Genomic DNA, 22603 nt, shown 5'->3' with positions numbered 1-22603 from the left:
ATATTGACAATCATTCATCATGTGTATAATTACATACGTACAAAATAATTGTTTAATTCTAGTTAATTCAATTCAAATACCGCAAGAATGTTTTGAATTATGTTAAGAATTTGGATTTTTTTTTCATAATAATATTAACCTATATTTTTCACATATTTTTCAGACCGGGTACATTCGCACTGCTACTGGTAATTACTTCATAGAACCCTCAGAGACAATAAATGACCACGTGACTCCGACGTTACACACCATTTACCGTGCTCGTCCGTTGGCCGATGGTAACGAGTTACCCGAACAAATAGAAAAACCTTATCAACACGAGCAAAATTGCGGAGTACAAGGTATGTATATGACATGAAAACATTCAACTCCGGTACAAGAATATGATGTAAAAAAATAAAAAATTATAATAAACGAATAATGGATTGTACGAGCGCACTTTACCATGTAAAACCAAAGAGGACCTCCATCGTGTCTTGCTTATCCCTCGCTTATTATGAACAATCGCACGCATGTACCTACGCCACAAACCAACTATTGTAAACATCCAGTTAAAAACCAAAGCGCTATAAGGGTATAGGTATATCGTAAATCCAATCGGTGTATGGGAGCTGCTTTTCGAAGAGTGCACACATACACACACACACACACACATATATATTATATTGTATGCATATTATATTCATTATTGCCGTCACGATAGTAATATTATTGTAATCTTATAATACGTGGATGGACGGTGAAGAAACAATATAAATAATATATATAATAACGAATCATGATAATTGAACCGACCACCGGTCGGAAACGTTATTATACTTATAATCCACCGACTGATGATAAGCCTGCAGGAGATGATTTAAAACGTGTCCCGTACATTATTCGGGTCCATTAAAGCACCATTAGCGGTTACCGCAGGATCGCCATTTCCTTAGCATCCTGATTGCGATGAAAATACAATGAACGATTGTTGTTCGTAATATTATACAAACGAATACAACAATAAATAATAACAATATTTCTACGATGATAAATAGGTTTTTCTCCTTTAAAATGTTAAATTGTTACGTTATTTGGTCATGCCACTACTAAAGCTTTAGTGTATTATCATATTCACCATCCTACTTGTTCATAAATGGCTTCGTACCACTGATTCAGTAACATTAATTCAATATCAAGGCCCATCATATTCTATTCTATGAAAGAAAGAAAGAGAAAGAGAGAAAGACAGACAGACAGCTAGTCTCCCGTCGGGATAGGAATTTCAGGTGCATTTGAAACAGTCACTAAAAATTGTATACTAAATTGATTTTCATTCAACATATATGTGATAATCAACTTATCAGTTTCTTAATGGATCCGTTTATTTATTTAAACGATTGATGAGTTCGAACTTATCAATCGAAATTAATTTGTAGCTGAAATATTTATATGAACAGTGTGTGTCTTCCTCATAATATTTGGACTGAAACATACATTCATGTGGATCATATTACACAATACATTTTCTTAAATAATTTCAAATTTTAAATAGTAAAAATATTAAAAATTGATTACATTAAAATATGTTAAATTTGATTTAAATCTGTCTACTTGATCATAGTGTTATTTAATCATGAATTACATTCAACTCGTTCAGATTTTGCAATAAATAAAATCAAATGCAATAAGTATTCATAGCTTTTCTTGTATTTTTTTCTTTAGACAATAATGTTAAAAACGATATAGACACAATAAACGATGAGAGCAGTACGGAAGTAAAAACGATGTCAGAAACTAATGCAAGTAGTTCAACAGAAAACGATAGATTTTTTAGTTCTAACGATAAACCGTTAATACCGAAATCCAGGAAGAAAAGGTCATTGTCTTCAGAAAACGTTGTAGAACTTATGATTGTTGCGGACAAGAAAATGGCCGATTATCACGGGGAGGAGCTGCACAGTTACATTCTCACTCTCATGTCGATCGTAAGTGTGTTGGAAATATTGTCATACCTTATCCGCGTATAATGTGACCACTACGTTAAACGTTTTACCGCTGTTTCAGGTGTCGAAAATTTATAAAGACAAAAGCATAGGAAACCCAATGCACATAGCTGTTGTTAAGCTGGTCGTCTTGAGGGATATCCATTTTGCCGAAAACCGAAACCGTATGGGTGGCATTGTGGCCGCGGATATGTTACAAAAATTTTGCGAATGGCAAACGTATCACAACGATGAGAACGATTCCAGCGGAAACCACCATGATGCAGCTATACTATTAACCAGGTATGTACTTATGTAACACAACAATAAAAACTGCGTCTAGACGGTGACGCTATTAGTTGGCGACGTAAATGATTGTCATGTACACAAATTAATCGCTTCAAAGTATATTATATGGTTTTTGAGACGATCATTCATGAATACGTTTAGATATAATAACAACGAGAGACCACTATGTCGCGGGGTCATAGGGCGGTGACTCTCGTTTGTTCGATGCATCGAGGATAGTATATTTTATGCTGTAAACCGGTTGTAATTTACACGTGGTTTTTTCTACATTTCATTGACTTGGGCACACTGCAAGAGTTCATGAATGAAAAACGCATATAATTTATCAAACAGTCGAAACAGCACACGTACCGTACGCACTATTTGACCAAGATAATTTCATATTCCAGAACTGTTTCAATATCGTTTCGCAGTATTTTTCTCTACTCCGCGTTCGTACAGTATAGTCATATTTTGCAAGACATTTTATACATTATTAGTATTGCCGTAGAAATCGTTATTCCTCGTAGAATCTGTTTATTCTACACATGTATAATAATTTTATAATTTTTTTTTCATTTTATAGGGAACACGTCTGTCGACATCATAATCAGAAAAAATGTGATAATACCCTTGGATTAGCGCAATTAGGTACTATGTGTAAAATTAATAGTTGCGCAATTGTACAGGACAACGGTCTGAGCGCTGCGTTTACAATTGCTCATGAATTGGGACATGTGTATGTTAATAAACTTTCAATGCCGAAATTGTAATTTTTTTCATTCTAATGTAGCCTAAAATATCCTTTAGGTTGAATATGCCTCACGACAATGACGCTAAGTGTAAAGATTTCGAAGGTATTGATAAAATGAGTCATGTCATGTCGATAAAGTTAAGTCAAGACACCCATCCATGGACCTGGTCAGTTTGTAGTCGACATTTTTTGACAGAGTATTTGGAGTGAGTGTATATTTAAAATTTGGTTCAAAAATATATTAATTTTTTTTTTTTCTTCTAAAGAGCTGGTAATGGTAAATGTCTTCAAGATGATCCCAGCACGGATTACCTTCAAATCGAAAACCAGAGAGATAAAAAATATTTACCCGGTGAAAGCTATTCGGCAGATAAACAGTGCGAGTTGATTTATGGTTCTAAATCAAAAATATGTTCCTACATGGTGAGTAAAAAGATTTTTTTTATTATTTTTTATTCATAAATTCAGTCTAGAACCAACATTTATAGCCGGTATGTCAAAAATTATGGTGTACAACTGGATCTGAGGAGAAGGATGGTTGTATTACCCAACACATGCCATGGGCTGAAGGTACAAAATGCTGGGACGATAAAAAATGGTGTCAGGAAGGAAAATGTGTACCTAAAGACCGAGAATTGTTAAAACCAGTCGATGGTGGCTGGGGACCTTGGCAACCGTAAGTGTTTAGAACTCATCAAAATCTATATACATCCATAATACATCATAAACGATGGAGACTTTCGATGAAAAATAATAAAAACATATATAATTTAACTTGTGTAAACTAATTTTTAATAGGATTTAAAATATGAAATTACATTTATAATTTATGGTTCATTCAATATCATTTAATTTTTTTTTTATTCAGTAGGATTAAATCGTGTATCCTTACGACTGAACAAAATACATATACTATATTTAATCCCAATAAGGGATTGTACAAAAACACATTTAATTTATAAGATACAAAGTGTCAAATTACATATATAATTTTTTTTAATAATTTTACTAAAATCAAAATTATTCTACAGTTTTAAGAAACTTATTCCTATTGATAAACATCTTCAAACGAATTCAAATAAAATTACATTTTGCATTATACATAAAATCAATTTTTAGTGATTCAATGATAAGGAAAATATATTTTGTTGAAAACTTAAATACATTAAGCGGTATATTACTCGTATATTTATTTGACATCATTATTAATATATACCGAAACGAATAAAATTAAAACAATAACTATAAGTGAAATGAATAGCTTTTAACCGCAACTTTAAGATATTTAAGTAATTAGGTTCATTACGATCACATTTAACCAAAATAATAATGATTTTAGTAACTAACTAATATCGATAAATAGTTAATTGAAAATATTTTTAAAACAAGAAACTGCATTATAAGATATAATATAATATATTATATAAAAATATAAAATAATTATGACACAATTTGAATGAATTGCATTGACTTGAAAATTAATTTGAGAATAGCACTCAAATAACTGTCTTCTAAATTGTTAGTTACGGTGAGTGTACGAGAACATGTGGGGGAGGTGTAAGGAGAAGTTTCAGAGAATGTACCGAACCATCACCATCAAATGGAGGAAAATACTGCATCGGAAAACGCGTTAGAGTACGAAGCTGTGCAACGAATGACTGTCCACCGGGCACTCCAGATTTCCGGTTAGTTCTTATAAAAATACGTTTCACTTGTTACCCTGGTATTTTCTTTAGGAGAAAGTCATCTTCTTGCTTTGGAGATTTAAGAAGTTAAAATATTCATCAGACGTAAAAAAAGATTTTAAATATTAAATTCACTATCATTTTTTATAATTATTTTTCAATTTGTATTAACTGTACATAATAGTTCATTTTATATTGAGAGTAAAGAACATATTTTTAAATGGAAAAATGGATAAGAGGAATTTAATTAGAAATTAGTTTTTATTTCTAGTTATAAATGATTCTAATCAATCAAAAATATACACCCCTGAAATTTATATTGGTTTAATTTAGATTTATTTCATTTTCAACGCCTCTATCCGTAACTGCAGCTGGCTGTTTTGTCAAATAGTATTTTCTTGTCATGCTGTATAACTTATTTAAATCTGGCACCACCCAAAGCTTGGACCGAATCGCTCCTATGCAGAGGTTCTCTCAACACACCCCCCCCCCCACCCATATAACAAATATTTTTTCCTAAATCACGCTTACGTATAAAAATCTATACAATTTACAACTGAAATTAAATATCGTACAATGAATTGATCAGATTTTCGAAATTTAGAGGTGAACAATGCGCGATGTTTAACAACAACAACTTCGATATACTAGATCTCGAGTCGAACGTCCAGTGGTTACCGAAATATGGAAGCTGTAAGTATATCAAAATGTTATCTTCGATATCTCAGTAATATTTTCCAAAAAAAAACGGCTTACGTGACCAAACTTACAGACATTGATTTTAGAATATACTGGCAATGGCACCCTATTGATAATAGACAACTATTGATTGTTGCTGTTTCTTAAATGTTTTTATTAAAAGTATTTTATTCTAAAATCAATTATCGTAATACATTATCATTGTTACGAAAACGGAATCGTGTTGACCATGGTTTTCTCTTTTCCAGACGAAAACGAGCGGTGCAGACTATTCTGCCGCGTGGCCGAGTCAACCGCGTACTATCAGCTGAAGGACAACGTGGTGGATGGGACGCCGTGCGAACCGGACAAGTACGATATATGCGTGCACGGCGTGTGCCAGAAAGCCGGCTGCGACCACGTGCTTAACTCGGACAGGCAGCTGGACATGTGCGGCGTGTGCGGCGGCAACAACTCCAGCTGCAAACAGGTGTTCGGCCGGTATAATACCTCGCAACAGGGATACTCGAAGGTGCTGCGCGTGCCGGCCGGCTCCTCCAACCTGGACATCCGGCAGCACGGGTACAACGGTTCCAGCAAGGACGACAATTATTTGGTGCTAGTGGACAGCGTCACCGGCGAGTACATACTTAACGGCAACTACGTGCTGAGCATGTTTAATAAGGTCATCGAGTACGGCGGCATCGCGATCGAGTACAGCGGGTCGGACGTGCCGGTCGAACGGATCAACTCGTCCAAACCGCTAAACAAAGATCTGATCGTCGAGGTAATGCCGCAATAATTGTTGATAATAATCGCTATAATCCGATGTGAAATACGATGCTGGAGAACATGACGCAGAATTAGGAAATAATAACTTCTTCTTCTTCTTTTTCTTTTGCAGTTTTTGCGGTCCATTAATGTGTATTAAGGTCCATTAGACCTTCGATACCCCTCACCGCCCTTCTACATCTATCTGTGTTCTCGTTGCAGTCTTCTATTCTTAATCCTTTTTAATCGGTTACTATAATTTCAGGGTCACAGTCACCCAGAAAGATTTTATTCGCTACATCTTCATGTCTCCGAACATGACCAGCTCGTAATGATTTACTTTCCGGTTACTGATAAAGATATTTTCGAGTAGTTGGCAAATTTCATGACTTATTTGTTTTTCGTTCCACAGAGCCATAATATAATCTGTTCAATACTCTTTTTTCGAACGTGTACATTTTTTCCTCATCTCCTTTGGTTACAAACCCGGTTTCACATCCATAAGTCAACACTGATCGTAGAAGGCTTATGGGAATACATCGGTATTGTTTTGATATTTTAGATAGGAGTTTTGATTTAAACTATTTTCCCATTGAAATTATCGTTATTTGTGATCAACCTTTCGACATCAGATATGTACGGTATATACTCGTGTATATGTATTATATTATTAGACAATATTATCGTTGTGTTTTATCCCGACAGTTGTTGTCAATGGGAAATTTGTACGTTCCGGATATTGAATACCAATACACCGTGATGTCAGATGAACGGGATGTCTTCGTATGGGAGCAGACCGACAGATGGGAACAGTGCGATCAAATTTGCTCAGGTACATTGCGCGAAACGTCGTATCGTTCGGTGTCTCGTGTTCGGGGTTATACTTATAATATTTATTTCGTGTGTTCGGTTTAGGCGAACAGACGCGGATCAATGTGTGTATTAACAAAGAAACCGGTGAAGAAGCTCGAGGTTTTTGCAACGATCAGACCGCACCCCGTCCGCAAAAACAACCGTGCAATATGCATTGTACTACCAAGTAAATATACATTTTTTTAGTTCGAAAACAGTTCACTTATGGTATTCTTATCTTGTCGTTTTAAATTAATTACAATATTAAATATAAATACATATAACCTTCAAAATATTTGCACAAATAACGACAACGTTTGAATCTAGCGCATACTCCTCGTATATTTCTGAAGTATAACAATTTCGTATACGTTTCGTGTTTTTACCGACAACTTTTTTTGTGGATACAGGTGGAAGTCTATAAGCCAGACCGAATGTTCGGCTCAATGCGGCCCAGGAACACGAACTCAAAGCGTCGCGTGTGTTCAGGAATCTCAGAAAGCAGTAGTTTTCCAGCTGCCGGATTCAAAGTGCTCTCATTTGCCGAAACCTCCAGACACTATTGTTTGCATCGGACAGTGTTTAGAATCAAAGTGGTCATTTACAGAATGGACTCCTGTAAGCTTTTCATTTTATGCCACGTTATAAGAAAATTTTTCGTAAATATGAGAGTTTTTAATTGTTTATCTCTTACAATCTTACACAATAACACTGTTCATTGAGTTTTATAATTATTATAATGTTTGCTTGTATTTATATGTGCATTTAAATTTAATTTAAAACGCATGCATGATTAGTCTCCTTTAATGTTTGTCTGTATTATAATTATGTGCTTTTTAGATTTCTTTAACAATAAAATTATCATATTTAAAGTTATAAATAATTATAATTACTCGTATTTTGGTGCCTAGTGTTCGAAAACCTGTGGGTCAGGCGTTCAATACAGAGAGGCACATTGTGTTAATGACAATGGGGAATCCATGGAGGAATCATCGTGTAATGATAGTGAGAAAATCGTTTTAAGAACATGTGGGACAGAAAAATGTCCTCAATGGTCTGTTGGAGAATGGTCATCAGTGAGTTAATTGTAATAAATTAATACCGTTGTTTAATTAAAGCATTTGTTGTGTTATTATTAGTGCTCAGTAACTTGTGGTGAAGGGCACATGGAGCGTTTGGTGTCGTGCCGTATGGAAAATGGTAGAGTATTAGCTTCAGAATACTGCGGTACAAACATGCCGGCCACTAAAGAATCCTGTAAAATGAAACCATGTCCCAATTGGACAACTGGTCTTTGGTCCTCGGTAATAATCAAATAAATATGTTTTTATAAAAATAAAAAGTTTTTTACTAGTGACATTGAATAATAAGTAATTGTTACATTATTTGAATATTATTGTTATGTTTATCACTATTTTAATGATCACTAATACCACTTATACAAATAACGAGGGTCGAAGGCATTTATGATTTTAAATGACCTGTAGTGTTTATTTGAATTATTTAAATTTTATCAAAACAGCTAATTTTTTTTAATATTATTAAATTAATTTATATCATCACATATTTCTTATTTTATTGTTATGATATTTGATAGATTATGTAAAATATGTGATCATAAAAAATTTGGTTGTTAAAAAACCAATTCATGAATAGAAAAGGCACTATATTAAATGATTTTATATTTAATTAAAAAATATCAAAATTTAAAAAAATGTTTTTTAAATAGAATGGTTTAATTAAAAACAATGTTTTGAAAATAAAATCAATACTACTCTCTTTTTTTTTCACATCATAGAAAAAGAAGGTTTAAGTTATAATTATTTATTCGTGAGCAAAAATATATTAGAGCTTATTTCGAATTATAGTGTATCTTTGAAAATATAGATACAATTATTTATAATACCATACGACCTAAAAAAAAAAAAATTCTTGGATCACCATATTATACAATACAAAACGTAACAAATTGAACAACTAAAATGTTCAATGTTAATAGTATATACAAAAAAAGATCTCATCTGAATTCTTGATTAATATTATACAAAATTTGATTTAGTATTTAAATTGATATGCTCATACTTCATGTATTATCTAGAATTAATACTGTTCAACTGATACAAAATACATGAAGTTCCTATTGTACCCATTACTATACTATTTATTTAATAACTAATTTTAATAAATATATGTTTATTTTTTTTTAAACTATTAAATGTTATTTTCTCTTAATTAATATGAACTAAAATTAGATTAATTAAAAAAATTATATAATTTGAATTAATAAACACGTCGACGGCGTATTGATTTATTTCAGTGTTCTGTTACTTGCGGTGTTGGATTCGTAAGACGTTCAGTGAAATGTAACATACCAGATATAACGGCGTGTGAATCGATTGAAAAACCGATCGAAGAAGAAAAATGCTTTTTACCCCAATGCTTGGACGTCGACGATCATCGACATGGAAACGAAATATCTACCAAATACAGTGCACACGATAAGAACTCCATACAAAGCAATAAGTTTTACACGTGGCGAACAGAACCCTGGTCCAGTGTAAGTTGTTGTACTCTACTTATACGTGTTAAATGAACGAAATGTTAATAACTGTAACAGTACAGCTTTGACGGTATTAAAATATTCAATAATATTCAGCCAATATAATGTGCCAATGTTTATATTATCTGTACGAATTAATTATCAGTGTTCGGCGTCATGCGGAAACGGTTATAAACGACGGCGTTTGGATTGCGTGAATACGAGCACGGGCAAGCCGGTGGCGTGGAATCTTTGCAAGTCCAAGAACCAACCGAAAAACGTCACGGTGTGTATCGCACCTGTATGTGTCACGTGGTACGCTGATAATTGGAAACAGTGTTCGGCCGAATGTGGCAAAGTACGGTGGAAGAGATAATCGTTGTATTTTTTTAAAACGGAACACTATAAACGGTTAAATTTTTAAAATCTTTATAGGGTTTCGAAGAACGCGAGGTGACTTGTGTGTCGATGGTGAGCGGTAAACCTATGGACGAATCGCACTGCGCGGTACAAGAAGAAAAACCCGAATCCCGAAGGTCGTGTGAAAGCCACAGAAGTTGTCAGCCAGTTTACACTTGGAGAACAGGACCTTGGGGAGAAGTAAGTACTTAATCAATCAGTCGTCATTCGTAATTGATGGCCCGTTTCAGTGTATCACGTCCAAAAGCGCGTGTTTTCATGCTTTCAAATAAACACCCATTTACGTTTTACCGGATTTTTTTTTTTTTATTATTATTAAATATAACTCATGAATTTATTCTAGTGTTCAGAAGTGTGTGGAGGTGGGGTGAAGGAGAGAAAAGTTGTCTGTCAACCTTTCGATGGACCGAGAAAATTATTGGACGAAGAAATGTGTGTGGAACACAAACCGGCGTCTTCTATGTCGTGCAACGAACAACCCTGCAACAACGGTCAACAACCTGCGTACATTACATTGGTTTGGAACTTCGGGGAGTGGTCAAAGGTATAAGTCATTTGAATTATTCACATAGTGTATAACGCATAATCACAAAGGTAACGCGTAATATATAGAAAATATAATTTTGTGTTAATTAAAAGTCTAATAATAATGTACAATTATAATATATTATACGAAAATAATGTTTTTTCTAAACATATTCAAATTTTTATTAACAAGTTTATTTAGCTTAAAAATATATTGAAAACATTTTTGTTTAACAATAATATAGTATACTCATTTTTGCATCTATATTAAATAATGTTCCCAAGATATATGCAATCAATAAAAATAGTATTAAATACTAACCAGTCAGAACATATTGTTCAAGAACAAATTCAAATTATCGCAGGATTAAAATTTAAAACTAGTTTAACATTAGTCACTTAGTACAATTTTATTTTGAAAATAGTATATAATATAGTAGATATAAAAAAAAAATCTTTTGAATTAAGTATAACTATTTACAGAATCGAATTTGGTATTTTTCGACTGTTGACGTAAAAATTGTCACTCTTTATCATAACGAATACGAAAAAATAAAGTTTCAGCATGACTGTGTAAAGAAAACTCAAAAAAGTTTATTTAAAATTTATGAATTTGACAAGAATCATTTGTTTGCAATTTTTTTTAAATTTGCTGTTATAAAAATCTTAAATGAAATACATTATACGATTTACTACCATTTAAATATTATCGCTCTAAGAACCTGTCCACTCAACAGTTTATAAATCAATTTCTTGCTATCAAAGAGCAATGTGGCAAAATAATAAAAAAAGTAAAACAATAACATTTTATAATCACTTTTCAAATAGATTTAAATAACAATTGAATATTTATAAATCGGTATTATATTTTGCTTCATAAATAATTATTAGTCGAATTAAATAGTTTTTAAAAACTATTGGAGTTGTCAAGTAGTTTATTCAGCACAAATAATTATAATTTATAACAGCAAATGGATTAGGTTATATAATAAGTTCGGCACGTTTAATTAAGTGATAATTTTAGTGACATCTTATCTTTACAGGTATTTTGTAAAAATTCTGTATTAATTATAAATAATAATTCGAAAACGTGCTCAAATGTAGTTTAATTAACTTACCTTTATTATATATACATCGAATGTTATATATAATAAATTATAAAATATATATTATTATTATAAAAATATATATATAATTATAAAAATAATAATGTTCTATAAAAATATACTGACTCTCAAAAATAGGATATAATCGTTACAATATATTTAAAAAAATCGTTTCAATAAAAATATCTTAAGGTCTATTGATCTTAATTGCTCAATAATTCCTAACTATAAATCTAGTATCAGAAATAAAAATACCATTTCATTGATAATAATGATGATAAAAAAAACATATAATTATTTATAACTAGTGTATTTTTTTTTATTTAATAATTAAAATAACAACAGTAAATTATTTATTTTAACTCTATTTCTAAATCTTTATGTTTATAAATTTAAAAATTGTAAATACTTATTTTAATAATTGAAGTACTCACATACCTACCTACGTATATTATAACTAACATTTATAACTTTACTTTGTACATTTTAACCAAAGATCTATAAATAGTATATATTTTACGACTACATTGTATAAAAATAGTGTTATTGTTACCAGAGTGAACCCCCATCTCATATTTTATATGATGTTCATAATTCTTTTCCGGTTAACTTATACTTAAAGCTACGACTTTTATTCCATCAAATACTTTATGACTGTAAAATTTAACTCAATTCCCTATTGATTTAAAACTGTAAATAATTGAATATAGTATTTTCAATCAAATGAACAAATCGGTATTAATAGTTATATTAGATATGTAGGTATAGTAAAATTACTCGTTTTTGGTGATTTAAATAACCTGTTTTTATCTTGAATAGAAGCAAAACAAATAAATTGAAATGAAAAATAATTAACAAAAAACCACTATACACTAGTATTTTGAGAAAAAAAGAGAGAAAAAGGTTTTTTTTTAAATACTTCTTCTCCCGACCTTCATAATGCTCCAAGAGTATTCGCCACCATAATATTCCCTTTTTTTTTAAACAAAGAATATAATTATTTTTTATTACATTACCTCTTCCAACTATAATAATTTAATTAAAAAGTACCCATAGAAGACAAAACAACAAGCAACTTAAATAAATATTGGCGGAACGATATAAAAATGTAACAATCATATACGCATGGATATGGACATCGTCCAAGTCTTATAATGTGGTTTTTTTGTGTTCAACATCGGCACAAAACATTTTATTCATGTTGCATTGAAAGTATTTGTCATCGGTCGTTTATAATTTCCATACTATGTATCACTTAATCCAACCTAACATGTATGTACTTTGTTAATATCTTCTATTCTATCGACGCTCATTACTATAAATCTAAGTATTCTATAATGCCAATGACTGTTTATGGTATACTATATTTTATCCGTCTATATATATTAAATGGGATAGGCTGCTTACTGTATTGAACTTAGTGTAGGTTTTAGGGGTGCTTTCCATCAGGTTCTCAAGTCAGGTCCACTCATACACGTTTCATCATCCCTCTCATGTTAATCTTATACTACATGAATACTTTGCCAACCAAAAAATAATGGAGTACTTAAAAAAAAGAACATTCAGTTGAAAGAAGAATGTTATCTCTCCCCTTGACAAAATCCTATGCATGGGTCTGAACGTAAAGGTCATACAATTAGTAGTTTCACATTTGTTTCCGAAGATTAAATATGGCACTGAATTGACCAGTATCTACGATATAAGTATTTTAGATGCTGCTGCGTTACAGCTTAAATAAATATTAAGTATTTGTATTGTAATTGCGGCATTTTTTTTATATACACATAATACTTCACGCATTGTATGCGGTACAATAATATAAAATATTATTTACCTTTGCAAAAAAAATGTCGTACTTAGAATACATATATATTGCTTATACTAAATGATTAACCACTGTTTTATCAACAACATATCATGTCGATTTAGTCATGAACTTATTTTTTTTCACTTGTATTTAGGGATTATTGAGTTCTAATTTTTTGAATTAAATATCTTATTAACAAATACTAAATAATTTTATTTATTTATTTTTCCTAATAATCCTTTTTTCAATTTTCAACTGGACATATTCTAAATAGGTATATACATATATTATTGAATTATATTATTCCATAGACAGTAGTTCATTTTAAATATGTATTAAATTCCAAACGTTGTGGTACAGATTGTATAGGTTATAGACACTAATAATATTTATAAAGAGTAGAATTCTATTGAAAACCTGAAAATCTATGTAACTAACTTTAATGTATACGGAAAATATTTAGATCCTCAGTTTAAAGCAAATTTTCCAAGAGAGAATACTATGAAGGCTAGAGATATTTCTAGTCTTCATAAATAATATTTACAGTGAACATTTATGTGTTTATTATAATATAATAATTAATAATAACAATTTAGTGGTGATATAAATGAAATATGATCATTGATCAATAACCATAGTCAGTATGTGATAACATTTTCCATTTGGTTGTTTTTGTTTTTGTTATCGAAAATATTTCTTACTTTTCAATGAAAAATATGATAAGTTAAAACTGTTGTTTAATGTTATTCTGTTATTTTACATTCAATTATTGTGTTGTTTGTAATATTTCAAAATTTATATAGAAGAAAAATATGCTGATTTTCAATGCTTGATTTTTAATGAAATCGAGTATGAAGTATTCGAAAAATGTGTTAGTTAGGTTAAATTTACCCGGACACCGACATTCAAAACGTTATATATTGCTTAACTTAGAATATGACTATCAAAACTAAAATAAGATAACACATTTCCTAATCCTAATAATTTTTCCCAATATTTTATTTTATTTTATTTCCAACCTAAAGGTGGTAGGTATAATTCCTGAGAAAACATTTGAATGTATAAAAACTGAAAACTTATCGAGTAAAATTATTGACTGAATTAATGTGTTAAATAATGAATAGACTGACACTGTTTTTATTGATCCAATGAAATTTTAAAACCATCTAAACGTTTTAACATTATTAACCGTCCATAAACCACAAAGCAATAGAAATTAATTCGAACAATTTTTAAATGTATTAGCTTAAAAATCAAAGAAAACTGATATGATTTTTTAAATTTATTAATTGAAATAAAAAAATTTTTGAATATGAAGAATAGGTAGTGTTAAAATAATTATACATTTATATTTTAATGTACACTATATTGTTGTTTTGAGAGTGCGGATGCGTAACTAGGTTAGCTAACCCTGGCGTTAGCTGACCATAGTTTACATTACAATTTGTGTATCTTCTTCATTGTGTCCCAAAAAACACTAAAATACTATAAAAAGGAAGTAAATTACTTTGAACCAAAATTTACCTAGAAAAATATAAACATAAACTTTTTCCTATTCTCGATTAAAAGTACATTTTGTGAATTCGTGACAATACAAGCATCGCAACGGAATAAATATTTAGAAAACCGTGCAGAGTTCTTCGAAATCCCAGCTCTAGGTATAATCGTGCTTGTGAATGTCCTGTAGGGCGTGCGATAAATAAATAAATAAGTAGGTAAATAAAATAACAATGCGTACGTTGGCATACGTGTATATAATGATATAGCGATGATAACAATATTATTATTGTCTTGATTTTAATACGGTTTGTTTTGTGTGATGCGGACCGCTGCAGTGCAACGTCACGTGCGGCAGTGGACACCAACACCGACAGGTGCAGTGCCAAAACAACGAGGGAACACTACTGGCGGCGGAGCAATGCGAAGGGCTCGAGAAACCGGCCACTGTGCAACCGTGCCGTACGTCCACACCGTGCGCGGCCACGACCCCGTCGCCGTCCGCGGTCCGCACATACACTTGGAAAACGTCCAAGTGGTCGGCGTGCTCGACCACCTGCGGACCGGGCGTCCACACCAGACGCGTGGTGTGCAGGCGCTACAACAAGGACTCATCGTGGAGCGACGCGGTGGCCGGCGCGATGCGCTGCGTGACCGCTGTGGGTCCGCCGCCGGCCGCGCGGAAGGCGTGCGTCGACCAACCGCCGTGCGCGTCGACGACAGTGTCCACCACCATGGCCGCGCCGCCCGCGTTCGACGAGTACGGTTGGATATCCGATGAGTGGCGCGAGTGTTCACACGCCTGTGGGAAAAAGGGTCAGCAGACCAGACAGGTGCACTGTTACCGCAAAACGAACGTCGTCAAGAGGGTACACCGGAGATACTGCGATCTGGCCACCAAGCCTCGCAAAAACCGGAAGTGCAACCGGCGCCGGTGTGCCGGGTACACGTCGTGCGCCCACGTGCTGCGCAAACAGTCCTTACAGGAACTGACTCCACAAGTGGACAAGGATTACGTGCTTAACGTGCTCGGCCATAACGTGTCCATTTACTGCCACGGCATGAGGTCCGGCAAGCCCGCGGAGTACCTCAGCCTATCTAAGGAAAATGAAAACTTTTCCGAAATCTACGAACACAGGTGAATTTTCTGTACGGCTTCTCGCTAGGTGGTACTGATGCGTCCGGTCTGAATCGATTATCCGGAACCATTCAGATTTTATTAAATTTCATAACCCATTTTATCTGGATTTTTGAACGATCCTGATTACCGGATTGAATTTGATTGTTTCTAAAAATTCGAAGCGCCATATAAATTACCTGTTTTAATAGGTAATTAAACGTCGATTCTTTTATTTTAAAACTAAAAAATGTAGATATCCGCCAGGTTTTATCCGAAATCCAAATAAAATGGATTGAATCTAAACACATCATAAATCATTCTATCTATAGTTGATCAATCCATTTCTTAACACTATTTCTGACTCGAAGTGCTCGATCGTGATTTCAATAACCAGCATATCTCTTCTCGGGTAATTATTGTTTTGCCTTTTACGATGTGTATCCTATTATAAATTACAAGAGAGAATCTAAACAAAATATGCAAAGTATTATTCGAAAGTTCACCTAATCATAAGAAAATTAACCCAATTACTTATTGAGAATACCAACGAATTCGTGATGTAAGAAATAGAGATGTAGAAGTAGGAAAATAAAACGGCTATGAAATCTTCGTTATAGACCATAACTTTTTGTGACAAACCATATATATTTTTGGGAGACTGAGCACATTCTGTTAATTGTTACGAAACTTGATCGCCTGGATCTTCTCTTCAATCAACCAAATTATCAAGTAATTACGTCCCGGCGTTCAGTTGTTGTGTGATAGCGTGGTTACATATGTTAGAATATACCACTGTTGTATATGGTTGTGGATTAAAAAGAAGGTTGTCCCAAATAGAATAAGAAAATTATCATCAAACAGATTTAATAATTAATTGTGTACGGCTTTGGTCACTAATTTAGTCAGGGTTCCATTTTATCATTGAGTGATCATTTTTTCAACTTTGTCCCTAATAACGTTCTAATAATAGATTATTAAGTAAGTATATATATGGCCGGTACGGGCACCGAATAATACTTTCAGTTATACGCACGAGCGCCCATTAGAGGGAGCAAACGGGCAGCCAGCCCCCATCCTGGAAAAATAATTTAAAATAGTAATTTTTTCAAGTATTATTATCATGATATTATAAAATAATATTAATTTATTAATTTATTTTAAAATATAATTATTATAATTATTATTATTAGTAATAAGTATAAAATGCACAACTGTCATCGTATTGACGATAATTAACGATAAATATCGATCCAGGATAATTTGTTGGAAATTCCTTAACCTAAGTAATTTACAGATATTTTATCGAATAACACGTGCGTTCATCTTGAAAGAGTGAACTTGAACAAAAATAATTTCATCCAAGATGTCATTAATTTATTTGGAATGAAAGGAAGAAATTTATAATTTTTATTTTCTGATACCAAATAATACATTTTTTCCCCTACATTTAAAATGTATTTTAATTATTAAATACCACGAAAATATTAATTATATAAACAATGACATATTTATATTTTTATATTGAAATAATATTAAAACTTTATTTAGCTTAAATTTGAGAATTATTTTAAGTTGCCCCCTCTCCCTGAAAAGTTACTTTTGGATGCCCATGATTATACATATAGTTTTTTAAATGTCTAGAAATCAGAGCAAGTATTCAAATATTATATAATAACTATAGAAATTGTTTTAAAACTATCACTGTAAAAAAGTCACTCTCTTGGTTCGTTTCTTAATCCACTTCTGTCTGTGTTTACAGACTCAGAGATCCAAGCACATGTCCTTTCAACGGTGAACGCCGTCAACCTTGTCCATGTGATAACGGATCTGTACCCTCGTCTGGATGGACCGTGTTTCAAAAGATCCGTTTAAACATCACCTCGTTAAGAATTGACGGTAAGTTTTAACGTACACGTGTTAAATAATATAACACGGTATTGTATTATTTGTATTATTATAATCGTAACACATTTTACAGCCAACGACTTTACTTTTTCAAAACAAATTAAAGGCAAACCCGTACCGTACGGCGAAGCAGGTGATTGTTATAGCAAATCGAAAAGCGGTTGTCCGCAAGGCAGATTTAGTATCGACTTGACGGGTACTGGAATGAAAATATCACGAGATACCACTTGGGTGGGCAAAGGGTCGAACACGTCAATTTGGGTAAAATATTTAGAGGTAACGATACAAATTACTTTTTTTTTACACTCATATTATTTTATTTATTATTATCGTCGAGTAAATCTTCGTCCATTTTTATTTTCCAATTCCATTCTCGCGCACATTCAGAACATTGATCGATATAACAGGTACCTACATATTGTGTTTCTCGAATTTTATCTCAACGAAATAATATATGTTTAATCCTCTTTCAAATCGTACAGAAAGGACAAGATTTTTAATTAGTAGTCCAAGAAGTTTGAATACATTTCTTAAAACCATTTTTGTTATTATTGTTAAATTCTTAAAAAATCAAAAACGTTCAGCCTATCTTTATGCGTGTAATTGTTTCTGAAAACTATTTACAAATCACGTACCTAACTGGAATAATTCACGAAATAAAATTCAAATATTTACAAATTTTTTCAAAATTTTGCTCTTAGTTTCACAACCGTTTCTATGTAATATTATTAATCTCTGTATTGCAAATATCGTTTACTACAGTACAACCGAACACGAGGAGTGCGTACAGTAGATATACAGTAATTATTATTAATATATTTATACAGGGAAACACGAAAATAACTGGTAAATGTGGTGGTTATTGTGGCACGTGCGTACCCAGTCAAGGGTTGATGTTGGACTTCGTTACACCGTAAAAAAACCGAATTACATTATCCGACCAATAACTATCGAGCCAGCAGGGATCGCCATGCACAGTTTTCGCAGTTTCTACGCATACGTCGAACCGAAAACATTGCATACTCACCTAACTAACATGCAAAAAAATGTATTCATATTTCACATTATAACTTTAGTAAAAAGAACGGTCACCTAATCGGGTCATCGAAACGTGGATGCTTGCAGTAGAATAATTACATTGGACTTGGACACATTTTTATTTTTCATTAATTAACAATTTATTATTCTTTCCTTTTATTTTAATTATTTAATCATAATATTACTCGTAAAGACTATATACGGCAAGCCATTGATATCCAATACTATTATTAACCAACCATGATTTTTATTTGGACAGCAAAAGTATTTTTATAACAATGAAAACATTGTTATCAGTCCATTTACCGATCATATTTGGTATATTACATTGTTTAACGTTAAAAAGATAGTTAATAGTTTGGAACTCAGGCGATTTAGAAAACACATTACTAATTACACTCTATTCATAATATACGTGCGCCAACAACGCTAATTTTACACTTTGAAACTATCATGCCATTAATTTCGTTTTTACTAGCATTTTTATTTTGCAAAGTTGATAGTACCTATTTAATTGTATAAAGTGTACATTTTTACTGGCGGATTTGCAACACTGTTTTCAATTATATTTTGTACAATCCTTTTATAGTTAATCGAATAAGCATATTAGTTAAAATGTAATATTATAATTTTCTTTAATAACTAGTTAAGTTTATTAACCATGTAACGATGAGTTTAACGAGTTTGCATTTAGTCAAATTATTCAAAGTCGGTATATGTGTGTTCAATTTAATTTAATTTTGTATATTTTGTATGTTATTAAATAATAAGTGAGTATAATAGGTATGCTACAACCATAATAATAACGAGAAGGCCTAGTATTTGTATTTATAAATGGTCAGTATTAGAAACACTATTTTAATCTGATACGAACAAAGACTTCCTTTTTATTTTATTATCACTATTTTATTTATTTTATGATTACTTTTTTTTTTATTTTGATCTCTAGTCATAACATTTTCATGGTTAAACCACATTAACATAATATATACATGCATATAAATATAATTACCTATTTAAATTTATAACTGCATTTTATACGTTTCCTTAAATATAATTTATTTTATAATATAATATATTTTTCATGCCAAATATTGTTTTTTTTTATTTTTTGTCTATAGGTAACACAATGTTGCATGAACAATTATTTTAAATACAAATCAGGGGCGTTATTTCAGTTTATTTTCGAGTGAACAAGGTTTCAAGCAGACCATTTTAAAATTGTATATAAAATTATAAAATTAATTATAAAATATAAAATTATATATAAAAATATATTCATTATCCTATTTTTAATTTTTTTTCTATAATTCGTGAACAGTAGAACAACATAAATAGTAAAATCCATTTTAAAACTGCAAGATAATAAAAAATTAACTATTGTGCCTACTTAGAAACTAATAAGTTGTATATAATAAATGTGAAAATGCATATGTAGCAAAAAAAGAATCATTTCCAACGACCTGGTAAGATCGTCTAAGAATAAAAAAAGAATAACAAACACCTTAAAATTAAGATATCGGCAACATAACGCACGATAATAACTGAAAATCTAATTTACAAAAAATGGTGTGTATTCATACTACAAATAACAAATATATTTTTACATCAATAGTTATGTTTTCGAATGCGTTATAGAAATAAATAGTTTCTTACTGAAAATCGTTTTGAAATATAAATGAGTTTGAATGTTAACTGTAAAATCTACAACAGATCTTAGTATTTCATTGGTCAATATTTTCTACTATTCGAATACATTTTTGTAAATGAATAACATTTATATTTAAATTATATTTTCTGGCGGTACGCAGCATCGGCACTATTACTAAAGGTATGTAATATATTTATATTTTATATTTATTTATATAGTTGTATACACCCACAACTGGGCTCAGAACAGTTTTTTTTTTTTAAAACTTTATATATATAGAACATAATACAATAACAATATGACTTAATATTAATTTACTTAGCTTTATATAATAAAACAAAATGATGCATAATAATATTGTAAACGTATTTAAGATATTTCATAATAATAGGTTATTGATAATACCGATAACATTAAAATAATATTGATTTCAACTTAGTTAGATTATCATGAAAAAAATCAAAATTATTTATTGAGTTACTAGAAATTAGCATTCTATTGATCGGAGCGAATTGACTATAATTATTACGATAAGTAGGTATATAGAACGGTTTTGATACTCGACTATTGGTTTGAGGAACATTTAGAGGTATTTGGCTAAGTAGTTCTGGACAAATTATTCGAGAGTTTAGTAGTTTAAATAACCAAGACACATCATGAAATGTTCTCCTATTTTTAAGCGATACGATATTAAATTCACTAGCTATCTGATCAAGCGAGACGTTGGTTCTATTGGCCTTATATGCAAGTATTCTCAAAAATCGTTTTTGGACCCGTTCAATTTTATTAATTAATCCCATTTGGTAAGGATTCCAAACAACTGAGCCATACTCTAGAATAGAACGGACTAAGGAACAATATAACAGTTTAAAGCAATTCGGGTTTTTAAATTCTAAGCAGTTTCGTCTTATAAAACCGAATACTCTAAGAGCTTTATTACACATTATGGTTATGTGATTATTAAATGATAAGTCGTTTGACAATAGTATACCTAAATCCATTATCTGTGTTACAATCATTAAATTAGAGTTATTCATTTTATATTGAAATTGAGTATTTTTTTTTCTCCGAGAAAATAAAATTTGCGAGCATTTTTCAGCATTAACTTTCAACCCATTTAACGAACGCCGTAAGCAAAAATCATCAAGATCGGCTTGTAACTTAAGGCAATCTTCGTGAGAGTAGATAGGCATGTATAGTTTTAAATCATCCGCAAACATTAAGAAATTACTGTTTTTAAATAAATCTTTAACGTCATTTATAAAAAGTGTAAACAATAGGGATGATAAGTGCCCACCTTGAGGAACTCCAGATGTAACATTTATAGACAAAGAGACACTATTACCTAGTTTTACTTGTTGAGTTCTACCTTTCAAATATGATATAAGCCATGTTTGCATTTGTCCAACAATGCCAACCCTTTCTAGTTTTTTTACCAGAATAGATAAGTTGACACTATCAAACGCTTTCTTAATATCAGTATATACAGTATCAACCTGTATACCTTTACTAATATGTGATATGAGATCAGTATAGTAGACTAATAAATTAGTCGTTGTTGACCTCAACTGTCGAAACCCGTGTTGATTATCTGAAACTACTTTATTAAGAACGGTTGAAAATTTGGGTACTAACAATTTTTTAAAAGTTTTAGGCAATGAACTTAACTGGGAAATAGGATGATAATTTGTAACAACATTCTGATTACCTGATTTAAACACAGGGTAAATAAAGCTGGATTTCCACTGACTAGGAAAACATCCAGACGATAAAGAAAGATTGAATATATAATGAATAGGACGAGTTAATGAAAAGTAACACTTTTTATAAATTATTTCGGGAATTTGGTCTGGACCACTTTGAGTTTTATAAGATAAATTACGAAGAGTATCAAAAATTTCTGTTATAGTGAGCTAGCAACTGTTAAAATTGATATCGGTATTATAGCATTTTATGCGACCGACGCAGCTATTCGGCTGACTATAAACAAATTCAAAGTATGA

General features: G+C 31.5%; 1 protein-coding gene across 2 annotated transcripts in view; it reads left to right on the top strand.

The window, feature by feature from the left end:
- The window catches only part of LOC112692674 (A disintegrin and metalloproteinase with thrombospondin motifs 9-like), an 85616-nt gene extending 65645 nt beyond the window's left edge, over nucleotides 1–19971 (top strand). For both annotated transcript variants that reach the window (XM_025567412.1, XM_025567413.1), the window contains exons 5-27: nucleotides 164–341; nucleotides 1705–1967; nucleotides 2047–2267; nucleotides 2839–2991; nucleotides 3063–3212; nucleotides 3273–3429; nucleotides 3495–3682; nucleotides 4530–4691; nucleotides 5296–5384; nucleotides 5639–6156; nucleotides 6846–6972; nucleotides 7056–7179; nucleotides 7403–7610; nucleotides 7904–8068; nucleotides 8132–8296; nucleotides 9310–9549; nucleotides 9698–9889; nucleotides 9967–10131; nucleotides 10295–10495; nucleotides 15225–16024; nucleotides 17766–17902; nucleotides 17985–18187; nucleotides 18739–19971. In XM_025567412.1, the coding sequence (XP_025423197.1) occupies nucleotides 164–341; nucleotides 1705–1967; nucleotides 2047–2267; nucleotides 2839–2991; nucleotides 3063–3212; nucleotides 3273–3429; nucleotides 3495–3682; nucleotides 4530–4691; nucleotides 5296–5384; nucleotides 5639–6156; nucleotides 6846–6972; nucleotides 7056–7179; nucleotides 7403–7610; nucleotides 7904–8068; nucleotides 8132–8296; nucleotides 9310–9549; nucleotides 9698–9889; nucleotides 9967–10131; nucleotides 10295–10495; nucleotides 15225–16024; nucleotides 17766–17902; nucleotides 17985–18187; nucleotides 18739–18828 (4896 nt within the window). In that variant the 3' untranslated portion in view covers nucleotides 18829–19971. The remainder of the gene's footprint in view (nucleotides 1–163; nucleotides 342–1704; nucleotides 1968–2046; nucleotides 2268–2838; nucleotides 2992–3062; nucleotides 3213–3272; nucleotides 3430–3494; nucleotides 3683–4529; nucleotides 4692–5295; nucleotides 5385–5638; nucleotides 6157–6845; nucleotides 6973–7055; nucleotides 7180–7402; nucleotides 7611–7903; nucleotides 8069–8131; nucleotides 8297–9309; nucleotides 9550–9697; nucleotides 9890–9966; nucleotides 10132–10294; nucleotides 10496–15224; nucleotides 16025–17765; nucleotides 17903–17984; nucleotides 18188–18738) is intronic.
- Nucleotides 19972–22603: the final 2632 nt, after the last annotated feature.

Source organism: Sipha flava, unplaced genomic scaffold (assembly GCF_003268045.1).
Source record: "Sipha flava isolate LNK unplaced genomic scaffold, YSA_version1 76_pilon_pilon, whole genome shotgun sequence".
NCBI classification, from domain to species: domain Eukaryota; kingdom Metazoa; phylum Arthropoda; class Insecta; order Hemiptera; family Aphididae; genus Sipha; species Sipha flava.
The sequence above is the reverse complement of the archived record's forward strand: the minus strand, read 5'-3'. Positions and strand labels throughout refer to the sequence as shown.